This window comes from Carcharodon carcharias, chromosome 19 (assembly GCF_017639515.1).
Source record: "Carcharodon carcharias isolate sCarCar2 chromosome 19, sCarCar2.pri, whole genome shotgun sequence".
Classification (NCBI taxonomy): Eukaryota; Metazoa; Chordata; class Chondrichthyes; order Lamniformes; family Lamnidae; genus Carcharodon; species Carcharodon carcharias.
In genome coordinates, this window is record NC_054485.1 from 55857545 (window position 1) to 55869792 (window position 12248).

Sequence of the window (12248 nt, forward strand, 5' to 3'; positions counted from 1 at the left end):
GTTGAATCTGATGGATGCTTGAACACTGCAGCAGCATATTCAACTGAGTGAAGACACATATTTTCAGAAACAATGGCTCAGATTTTCATGGTCCTGACTGGGCCCAAATAGATTCAGGACCGGAAAAATATAGCCACCAATCTTGGCAGCTGGAGCTCCCATCTCTGGTCCTGCCTTCAGCCATTTTAACAAGCGCAGGTGAAGGAGTGGGCTCCGGAACCCACCCTTTTCTATGAAGGATGAAACTGACATTGTTGTAGACTCATTGAGAGCCTGGTGCAGGTAAATATTCATTTTCATGGAGGCAGCCAGACTTTGGCAGCTGTTGGGCTTGACAGCAGCAGCATGGAAGCATGAAACATTGTTTGGAGGTAAGTGAAATGGTTTTACCTATTTTATAGCACATCATGAAGTGCTGTAGCATGACGTGTATTTACGTTCAGTAAGGTGAGTTGTGACAGCGCTGTGATTGGAAGATGTAACTACCCTTTAAACAACGCGTGAGCAACCTGACATCAGTGCGCAACATCGCGATATTTAGGTCGGCTGGCGCGCTTTGTAGCGCGACGCGTGACCGCCATTACCTAAAGACCTTGATAAGGCTATCAAGTCGCCAATCGATGAGGATTTTGAGGGGCCCATGCGAACTTTAGCTTGGCGCATGGGCCCAACAAGCAGGCAGGTAAGTGATTTTTTATCAAAACTCATGCACTGATGGGATATGTGAGCTAAGAGGGATTGTTCATGTTTTCCGAAAGTATTTAATGCAGAAAGTGTTTTAAACTTACATGTGTGATTGTTACCAGTTCAGATCGATTTCCAAGAGCTTTCTGTGTACTTTGAAGCTTCAGCTCACCAGTCTGCAGACAGTAAACTTTATTGGGCTTGCAGCTTTCCAGAGGCCTCCATTTAGTCTGGGTATGGGTTCTGACATCTCCACTGGAGGCAGCTCCTCTGAGGAGGAAGGGAGGGATAGAATAAGAAAGAGGCCAGGAGTGGACAATCAGCCTCCAGGGGAGACACCTTTGGGAGGCCCGGCGCAGGCACAAGGGGTGCATGGCCAAGAGGTTGTCCAAGGTGGAAGGGGCCACAGAAGACGCCACTATCCTGCTGCCAGGATATACAGGCAGCAAAGCAGCTACCTCAATATGACTGAGGTGCAGTGCCGAAGGAGGCTCTGTCTATCAAGGGAAACAGTCAACTATATCTGTCAGATGATTGGCCCTGAGATCTCCCCTAACTGTGTGGGTGGACACCCCATGCCAGTGGCTCTGAAGCTCACAGTTGCCCTCCACTTCTATGCCTCTGGCTTCTTCCAGGGCTCAGTGGGTGACAGTCTCCCAATCAGCTGTCTACACTTGTGTCCAGCAGGTTACAGATGCTCTGTTCAGGCGGGCATTGACCTTCATCCACTTCAGCTGCGACCAGGCCAGTCAGACACAGTAAGCCAGAGGCTTCAAGGCCATTGCTGGTTTCCCTCGTGTCCAGGGTGCAATAGACTGTACACATGTGGCCATCAAGGCGCCAGCAGGTGAGCCCGGTGCCTTTGTCAACAGGAACTCCATGAACGTGCAGATAGTGTGTGATCACAGGATGCAGATTCTGCAAGTTTGTGCAAGGTACCCAGGCAGTTTCCATGACGCCTAAATCCTCAGACACTCCCAGGTGCCGGCGCTCTTCAGTGCTCCGGCTCGGCTGGATGGTTGGCTGTTGGGTGACAAGAGCTATCCCCGCAGAAGGTGGCTCATGACGCCACTCCGCCGTCCAAGAACAGAAGCTGAGGAGCGCTACAATAGGAGGCACAGCACCACAAGGGCTGTGGTGGAGAGAGCCATCAGTCTTCTCAAGATGTGCTTCCGTTGCCTGGACTGCTCAGGGGGCGCACTCCAGTACCCCCCAGATCGTGTCTCTGTGATAGTGGTAGCATGCTGCGCTCTGCACACTTTTGCGCTGAAAAAGGGGGTGCAGTTGACGAAGAAGACCTTGACGCAGTGGATGAGGCTGCACATGATGAATTCAGCAGTAGCTCAGAGGATGAGGAAACACAGGGCGATGATGAGGGGCAGCATGCTGACCCGCTACTACACCAAGGAGGCAGGTACACCCGGGACAATATAATCCAATGCACTTTCAGCTAGCTCCACATACATCAATCAGCAGGACCAGCATTGCCTGGCGCTTCCACACGTGGCACTTAGGTGCTACATCTTCCACCTCATCAGCTGCAACTAAGGGCTTAGTATAGAAACATTAATGTCCACTCAAACACTCATGAGATGTCTGTGAAACAAAGGAAACACCCTCAGCCATGGTCAGAAAAGTTGACTTTATTCAGTCCAACATCAAAATCAAACATTGCTCTGACATACATAACTATTGTTTCTTTAATCTAAGGCCAATACAAAATCACCAGTGACACGCCCGTTGAGTGCCTAATGTGCCTTATGCTTTAGTTTGCGGGTGCTACGTCTAGCTGCCGCCCCATCACTTGGAGTGGCTTGTGAGACAGCCTGCTGACTCTGCTGTCCTGTTGGTGACCTTGGCAGGTGTCCTCTGGCCCATGGAGCCTGTGATGGCCCCGCCTGGAAGGGAGTGGCCAGTTCCAGAACTGGCACCTCCCCAGTTGTCGCAGCCTCAACGGATGCAGCAGTCATTGTCAGGGGGGTGCGGAGGAGCTGCTGCCCTCATCTGGAGCGCCCTGAGAGGAGTTCGCAGCGATGACAGGCAGCTGCTGTGCCGATGTGAGGTCACATTGTACTTCCCTGCTCACTGCAGATGCATGGGCACAGAGCGGCGACACTTGGTACCCAGAACATCTCCCACATTGGGAATGACCATCCGTGGCCATTACTGCTGTGAGGGCTTGCAGGTCAGAGCGTAACCCAATCAGAAGACTTCAATCAATCTGATTGAAGCCCCTCTCCATGAGAGTCGCCAATCTCTCAGTGGAGGAAGCCTGAAGCTCTGTCCTGAGGTTCATGCCTTCACTTACACTCTGCCTGAACTCCTCCATCACAAAGACCAACTGAAGCACACCCTCATGCAACCCTGCCAGATGCTCCCGCAAATCCTGCCGCTTGTCCTGCAGCTGCTGCATTGGTGACATCTCCAGAGGCACATCATCGGTGCCAGACTCAGCATGTGCCTGGTCCCCTGCAGTCCTCCTGCTGCTGGCACCACCGGCACTCTCTGTCCTTGCCATCTCCTCCAGCAATTGTGAAGTGTGCTCTCCACTGTGCCTCAGGACACTAGCCAATGTTACATTCCCCACCGAAGTGTTTGTCGCTGCACTGATGCCTGGCTGGCTGAAATGATGTGCTGCCAGTTGCACGTCTTGGCCCTCAGTTATGGAGGGGGTGTTCCAGACTTGTTGGCGGTGGCCATGCGGTGGTGATGCTGAAATTAACAACAAGGACAGGGCATCAGCTAGTAATCAGTCAGTAACACCTTTCATCCCTTTGCCCCCCAGCCTCATAAGTTGCTCACCCTTCAAGACCCTAAGGAGACGAACATTGGTGGGGTGGAAAATAGTCAAGAGGAGGCCCAAATATTAGACACGCGTAAAGACAGGCTGGTCAGATGGCCTAAGGAATGCCACATGGAATGTTATGTGGAATTGAGGTGGGGAGAGTGCAGAGGTACCTGACCTGGATGCATGCTGGCCTGGAGAGTTGCAGTGATGAGGAAACATTGCAGACACTTACAACATTTGCTGTGGAGCACAGGAGATTGACAGGTCACATTATTGACCTTCATACCATTATGAGGGGCATAGAACGGGTGGACAGAAGGCCACATTTCCCCTTGGCACAGGGATGACTAACGTGTTGGCATTTATTTGAGTGCCATGAGGTTGACAGGTGAGGTGCTGAGGACCTTTTGGACAGAGTAATGTGGGACACACTGGCTGAACTGGTGGTGGAGGTACCAACCCTCCTAAGATGCAAAACGTCTTTGGCTGTGCAGCAGCGATGCCATTGGCATGTTAGGCCATGGGGATAGTGGTCACAAATGGGATAAGGCGACTTTGGAAGGTGCTCGAGACGCGCATCCTCAAGGGGCCGAGGGACCTTTGTGTATGACCCACACGTCTGAGGGTCTCAGTCTGTGAATGAGCAGTGTTGCTGCATTAACGATTGCAGCAACCATCAGTGGTTTAGATGGTGGGGAGACAGAGTGGATGGGACTATGGCCCTCAAATACCTGGCCGCTGCACCCCAGCCTCGCCAACACCTGCCGCCCTGGCCGCCTGCCTCCTCCTCAGCTCCATGGCCTGCTCCTCGTAGGTGGTGAGGCGCTGCAGCATAATGTGCCCACCACCAGTCCACTGGCGCTCCCTGAGATTGTGCTCGGTTTTTGCCTGCAGCCCAGAGAAGAAAATTTATTTGGGATGATCGCTCATGTACTCTGCATGCGCATGCCACATCCCAACCACAGTGGCCCATCTGAGGCCTCCGGCAGCTCCTGTCCACACTACTGGTGGTCAGCCCCCAGAAGATAGTCCCAACCCCCTCACCCAGTGGACAACTTAGACACATTCAGCGTCCATCACTTTGAATAGCACACGGGTCTTATCGCCCATGGCAAGGAGGCGCAACTAGGCGCAATTAATATATATCTGGTTAGCGCTGCAATGTGTATAAAAATAAATAATTTAACCCCTTTCTAAATGTAAGACGGTCATTTAAGGTTTCTATAATACATGAGCAGATGGCTCTTGGCCATGACACCTTGAGGCTCCCGATCCACCATCTCATCACCAGCAATAAGACATGTGTTGGAGTTCTGAGTATGTGTTTAGCTGCCTTCCCTGCAGGTTGCCCCCAGACTACTCAAATGTGACAAACACCAACATATGCTGCGGGGAGAACCCATTTTCTCCTCAATCACTAAGGCTGATGTAAGCATGGTCACTATCTGTTTGCCCACCCAGCATGCGCCGGATGCCCAATGAAGTAACGACAGTAAGGCGTTGCGGGGTGGGGGTGGGGGGGTGTGGGTGGTGGGGGCTCAAAGTCTAAGGATACCTGCTGGGTCAAATGGCCAAGGCTGACATAGTACTCTCCTTTCCGGAGCGCAACAAATTATTGAAGCGCTTGTGGCACTGTATTCCTGTGCGCTGCACATTGTCATGGGTGCTTCCTGCCTCCTCCACCTCCTGCCACACCTGACTGGTGACATGGAGGGTCCTCCTCCTCTCATCTTTGGATGCAAAATATCCTGAAGGTTGGACACCTCTTCAAGGAGGACAGCAAGGCAGGCATCTGAGAAGCGAGGGGCACAGAGGCCCCCTGCTGGCCCATCCTGCAGCCTGCCCCCTTCCTCCTCCTCCTGTGCCCTGAAAGCAGCATGTCGCTCTCTGTCATTGGCCATGGTGCACTGCCTCAACGAGGCTGCCTGGCCACTCTTTATACAGACTGCTGGTTCCCCATTGGAACTGGCTGTCTGAACACGCCCACCGCTGAAACGATTTTCCCATTGTACATGGGAATTGCTAACCCACTGGGTGGGCCTTAATTGGCCCGCCCGCGCAAAATTGCGGCGCAGCCCGTTTCGGCAGTGGCAATCCGCTGCCCGCCCGCTGCCAAGTCTGTCGGGCCTGCCTGCCCATCAAGGGCAAAATTCTTTCCAATGCGTTTGCCACATTGTTACTTCTGTAAACTGGCAAGCTGTCAAGTGATTGATCAACGTTGTAAATGTGCAAGAGTCTTCAGATGAGTTAAAAAAAAATTATCTAATGTAAAAAAATGTAGAGTACATTTCACACTACTGGAAGAGTAACCTAGTATGATAACCAAGTGTAAATGTTTAACCTTTTCCCATTACTTTCATGTATTCTGTCCAGGCAACTGATGGGATAGTTGTTCATGAATTATTTGTTAACTCAGGGAGTTATCTGAGCAATGACTGCAATCCAACTGCCTGATCTTTTTATCAGTGCTTCACATTGTTTATACAGTTGCTTTCAAGAGTCTGCTTATTTACTCAGGGAGTTTATGGGCTATTCAACAGCTTCCAATTGTTATAAGAGTGGTTGTGAGTTTTGGTCATAAAGTAGATATTGAATGAGGGGGTGAGTAGAGTGAGGGTAAGGAGCTAATTAGAAGTGGTTTGGATGTGGGGAATGTTTAGCGTGGTCAGAATGTTTAACACAATATAGGTGAACTGTTGATAGCTCCGGAAGCACCAGCTGAGGCTATTTCTTTTAACCATTCATGGGATGTGGGCTTCACTGGCTGGGCCAACATTTATTGTCCATCCCTAGTTGCCCTTGAGAAGGTGGTGGCTAGCTGCCTTCTTTAAAGGTTGCAGTCCATGTGGTGTAGTTACGCCCACGGCACTGTTAGGAAAGGAGTTCCAGAATTTTGACCCAGTGACAGTGAAGTGACGGCGATATATTTCCAAGTCAGGATGATGAGTGACTTGAAGGGAACTTCCAGGTGATGATGATACCATCTATCTGCTGCCCTTGTCCTTCTGGATGGTAGTGGTCATGGGTTTGGAAGGTGCTGTTGAAGGAACCTTGGTGAATTCCTGCAGTGCAACTTGTAGATAGTACATACTGCTGCTACTGTGCGTGGGTGGTGAAGGGAGTGAATGTTTGTGGATGTGGTGCCAATCAAGCAGGCTGCATGTTCTGGTTGGTGTCAAGCTTCTTGAGTATTGTGGGAGCTGCACTCATCCAGGCAAGTGGGGAGTATTCCATCACACTTCTGACTTGTGCCTTGTGGTGGACAGGCTTTGGGGAGTCAGGAAGTGAGTTACTTGTTGCAGGAACCCTTGCCTTTGACCAACTCTTGTAGCCATATGTATTTATATGGCTAGTACAGTTCAGCCTCTGCTGATTGGTAACTCCCAGGATGTTGATAGTGGGGGATTCAATGATGGTAATGCCATTGAACGTCAAGGGGTGATGGTTAGACTCTATCTCGTTGGAGATGGTTATTTCCTGGTACTTGTGTGGTGTGGATGTTACTTACCACTTGTCAACCTAAGCCTGTATATTGTCCAGGTATTGCTGCATTTGGACATGGAATACTTCAGTATCTGAGGAGTCGCAGATGGTGCTGAAGATTGTGCAATCATCAGCGCACATCCCCACTTCTGACCTTATCTTGGAAAGAAGGTCATGAAGCATGGTTGGGCCGAGGACACTACACTGAGGATCTCCTGCAATGATGGCCTGGAGCTGGGATGACTGACTTCCAACAACCACACCCACCTTCCTTTGTGCTAGGTATGACTCTAAGGATTGGAGAGTTTTCCCTCGATTCCCATTGACTCCAGTTTTGCTAGGGCTCTGTCATGCCACAATCGGTCAAATGCCCCCTTCATGTCAAGGCCACCTCTCACCTCACCTCGGGACTTCAGTTCTTTTGTCCATGTTTGAACCAAGGCTGTAGTGAGGTCAGGAGCTGAGTAGCCTTAGCAGAACCCAAACTTGGCATCAGTGAGCAGGTTATTATTAGGTGAATGTCACTTGATAGCACTGTTGATGACTCCTTCCATTACTTTAGTGATGTTGTAGAGTAGACTGATGGGGCAGTAATTGGCCTGGTTGGATTTGTCCTGCTTTTTGTGTATAGGACATAACTGGACAATTTTCCACATAGCCAAGTACATGCCAGTGTTGTAGCTGTACTGGAACAGCTTGGCTAGAGGCACGGCAGGCTCTGGAGCACATGTCTTCAGTACTGTTGCCAGAATATTGTCAGGGCCCATAGCTTTTGCACCATCCAGTGCCTTCAGCTGTTTCTTGATACCATGTGGAGTGAATCGAATTGGCTGAAGACTGGCATCTGTGATGTTGGGGACCTCCAGAGGAGGCCGAGATGAATCATCCACTTGGCATTTCTGGCTGATGATTTATAGCAAATGCATCAGCCTTACCTTTTGCACTGGTGTGCTGGGCTCCCCCATCATTGATGATGGGGATATTTGTGGAGCCTCCTCTTCCAGTGAGTTGTTTAATTGTCCATCACCATTCACGACTGGACGTGGCAGGAGGGCAGAGCTTAGATCTGATCCGTTGGTTATGGGATTGCTTAGCTCTGTCTATCACTTGCTGCTTATGCTGTTTGGCATGCAAGTAGCCCTGTGTTATAGCTTCACCAGGTTGACACCTCATTTTTAGGTATGCCTAGTGCTGCTCCTGGCATGCCATCCTGCGCTCTTCATTGGACTAGGGTTGATCCCCTGGCTTGATAGTAATGGTAGAGTGGGGGATATGCCGGGCCATGAGGTTACTGATTGTGCTGGAGTACAATTCTGCTGCTACTGATAGTCCACTGCCCCTTATCGATGCCCAGTTTTGAGTTGCTAGGTCTGTTCAAAATCTATCCCATTTAGCATGGTGGTAGTGCCACTCAACATGATGGAGAGTATCCTCAATGTGAAGGTGGGACTGCGTCTCTCCAAGGATTTTGCAGTAGCCACTCCTACCAATACTATCATGGACAGATTTATCTGTGGCAGGCAGGTTGGTGAGGATGATGTCAAGTATATTTTTCCCTCACCACCTGGCGCTGACCCAGTTTAGCATTTATGTTGTTTAGGACTCTGCCAATAGTGGTGCTACCAAGCCACTCTTGGTGATGGACATTGAAGTCCCCTACCCAGAGTATATTCTGTGCCTTTGCCACCCTCAGTGCTTACTCCAAGTGGCGTTCAACATTGAGGAGCACTGATTCATCATGCTGAGTGTGGGGAGCGATGGTGTAGTGGTATTGTCATTGGACCAGTAATCCAGAGACCCAGGGTAATGCACTGGGCACTGGGGACCTGGATTCGAATCCTGCCACAGCAGATGGTAATCATCAGGCGGTTTCATTGCTCATGTTTAACCTGATGTCATGGGCTCTGGAGTCAATGCTGAGGACTCTCAGGAAAACTCACTCTCGACTGTGTACCACTGTGCCACCAGGGATGGAGGTAGTGGTATATTGGACATTATCTGTAAGACATGATTCTGTAAGGATACCTATGTCAGGCTGTTGCTTGACTAGTCTGTGAGACAGCTCTCCCAATTTTGTCACTAGCCCCCAGATGTTCGTAAGGAGGACTTTGCAGGGTCGACAGAGCTCAGATTGCCGTTGTCATGTCTGGTGCCTAGGTCGATGCCAGGTGGTCCGTCTGGTTTCATTCCTTTTTTGAGGCTTTGTAGCATTTTGAGACAACTGATCGGCTTGCTAGCCCATTCCAGAGGGTATTTAAGAGTCAATCACATTGCTGTGGGTCTGGAGGCACACTTAGGCCAGACCAGGTAAGGACAGCAGTTTTCCTTCTCTAAAGGGGAATCAACAATGGTTCCATGGTCATCATTAGACTTTTAATTCCAGATTTGAATTGAAATCAAATTCCACCATCTGCTGTGGCAGGATTTGAACCCAGGTCCCCAATGCATTTCCCTGGGTCTCTCGATTACTAGTCCCATGACAATACCACCATGCCATCACTTCCCCATTTTGGGAATGGAGGTGGGAATTTTAACTTATCCATCCTGGACTCAGCCCACCTCCACTCCTGCTTCTCCTGTCTCCAGGACACTTCAGGCCTGGACCCCAGGAAGATCCTTCCTGCCAGCAGTTTCGAATTAGAGGTGGGAGCAGGATCACAATGGCAGGATTAGTCCCTCCCCTTGATTCCCACGTCTGACATGAAAATCCTGCCCAATGGGCTGAATTTCCCCCATGTCGGGGGGGAAGTTGTTGGTGCGCGCGTGTGGGCATGCTTCCGATCGGTGCCCCCGATTGGAGGCACTCCCTGTGCGGGTGGGGGGATTCCTAAAATCGAGAGTGCATGCTTTCGCGCATGCGCACGAAAGCATGCACTCATCTCCCTGAGGCTAAGTGCAGCTTCAGGGAGATCGGCTCTAAATGTGAAAAAGCTCAAAATAGAAAAATAAAATTTCCCTAACATATCCCCACTCATGTGACAATGTCACATGAGTTGGGACATGTTCATAATTTCCAAAAAAACATTATTAAAATTTTTAAAACCCTACATGAAACCTCCTCCCGTGGATGAGGTTTCATGTTTTTTTTAGTTCCTGCCAGGGCTCCTGGCCTGCCCGCCGACCTTAAGGTTGGATGGGCAGGTCCACTAATTACTTTAATTGATCTGTCAATGGCCTCAATTGGCCATTGACAGGTCGGTGGGCGCACAGCTGATTTCGCTGCGCCCCCGCCTTCCTGAAAATTTAAATGGGGTGCGGTGACATCGGGAGTTCCTCCCGATGTCACCGTGCGTCATTTTACGCATTGGCGACCAGGCCCCACCCCTGCTTGCCGACGGTAAAATCCAGGCCAATGAGTTTCAGCATCATCTAGTTGAAAATCTTAGCAGCCTATCATGTAGCTCACTTACTACTAGCTTATTCTGGTCACCACAGTCTACTGCCATTTACTGCAGAAGCGTTTGCTCTTTAATCACTTTTCGCTGGTAATATCTTTTGTACATTGTGAGAAACTTGTAAAGATAGACAGACACCAAATTGACCAGATCACATGTTTAATATTATCATTATGCACTGGCCATGTTCATTCCATATGAATACATCACAGTACTCACGACATTACAGACAATATCAGCAGCAATTCATTCATCTCAGTGTGTGTTACCTCTCTAGGTTGAAAGCTGAGATTTTCTGCTTACAGTAACCTGAATTTGATGATTGTCATGAAATCCATTTGACCTGTGTGTCCCTGGGTGCTAAATTAGCCATTTGTGAAGATCGTAACATTTAAGGTACAGAATGTTCCAATGCATGTTACTTTGGTTTCTGCCTAGTAACAAGGTTGGGAGCCTCTGAGAATGTGTTGACATGTCACTAGAACCGTTCAAGTGTCAGTGAACATCTCTTCCTGAGGAGGTCAGTTTTGGAGAGCCAGGAGCAGGGGGAAGAAGCCCCATACAGTCAAAGTGTTGCTGTTAGCTCTGAAGAGCTGTGAAGACGGCTCAGAGGAAGCCCTGGGAGTCATATATAGCTGAATACAGCTGGGAGACTGGAGTTTGGAAACTCAGGGGCAGTGTCAGCTCAGTGAAGCTGGGTGTATAACAAAGAGCTGAGTTTATGCCAGTAGTTAGAAGCTGAAGTGCTGATTTGTGAATCCAGGGAGAAGCAGTTTTAGAACGTGAGATTGAAACGCTGTGAGGTGGGCCACTGTTAAAGCCATCCGAGTGGGAGCAACGAGTGGGAGCAATCTTTTGAAGAGAATTTCAAGGAGAGATCTTCGAAAGTGGTGAAGCTGGGAATCCCTCCTGAGACAGAGTTTCAATTAGATTGTTCGACTTGGTGTTTACTGACGTCTGGGTGGGTTCTTAAGAAATCCATGGACTCTGTCTTGGTTGCATCTGTCATTTATTCTGTAGTGTGGTGTGTTCAACCACAGGTTGTCTGTTAATTCATACACACCTCATACTTAGCCTGAATATTAGAATATGAGATATATCTTGCAAATTGTTTTATGTTTCTGAACTTGTATAGTAAATTTTGTGTTTGTTTGGTCAAAACCCATGGAATCTTGTGGCTTTATTCCAAAAGCAGATATCTTGAACCTTAACCTTTATCTACTTAAAACAAAAGGTCCTTAACTGGATCTCCCCCAAGGTCCCAGGGTCTGGACAAGGATCATAATATGATGAATGAAATACAATACTTTGCAAAAAAAAAATTATATATTTTCTTGCTTTAGTCATTTGGTAGACTGCTGCTGCAGATGCAGACAAATCACTTAAGTGTATTAATATTTCAACATTTTTAAGCTGAAGGCAAATGGGGTCCATGGAACCACTGGAGTTTGTGTTCCAAGACATGTGACAGTGGCTGGCAGCGACGTCTCCGAATGTGCAAAGGGACAAGTGTCAAAGGCTATCCATGTGAAGGATCAGGGGAAGAGGTCAGGACATGCAATGAGAAAAGATGCCCAGGTAGGAAAATTATATGATGTATTACTTACTTCTATTTATGCTTTACTTTCTTGGCTTATTCGCTTTCACCCACCTCAGTCACTGTCGTTTAAAATGTTCCTCCATACCCCAGAAGAGAAAGGATGAAGCAGACAGGGAACAACTACCAAATTCTGCATTACATCTTGTTTTAATGGTAATCCATGAAACATCGTTGGATTAAGGACCAGATCTATGGTAATTCCGTAGATGGGTATATTGGATGCATTGCCCCAGGTTCCCTTGGAAGCCATATTTAAAATCATAGATCTTGGTCTTGCACAACTTGTACTGATGACATG

At 48.8% G+C, this 12248-nt stretch overlaps 1 protein-coding gene across 1 annotated transcript in view; it reads left to right on the plus strand.

The window, feature by feature from the left end:
* Positions 1-12248, plus strand: part of adgrb2 (adhesion G protein-coupled receptor B2) — a 1120188-nt gene that overhangs the window by 423234 nt on the left and 684706 nt on the right. The window contains exon 10 of the mRNA XM_041212905.1: positions 11764-11928. Within this exon, the coding sequence (XP_041068839.1) occupies positions 11764-11928 (165 nt within the window). The remainder of the gene's footprint in view (positions 1-11763; positions 11929-12248) is intronic.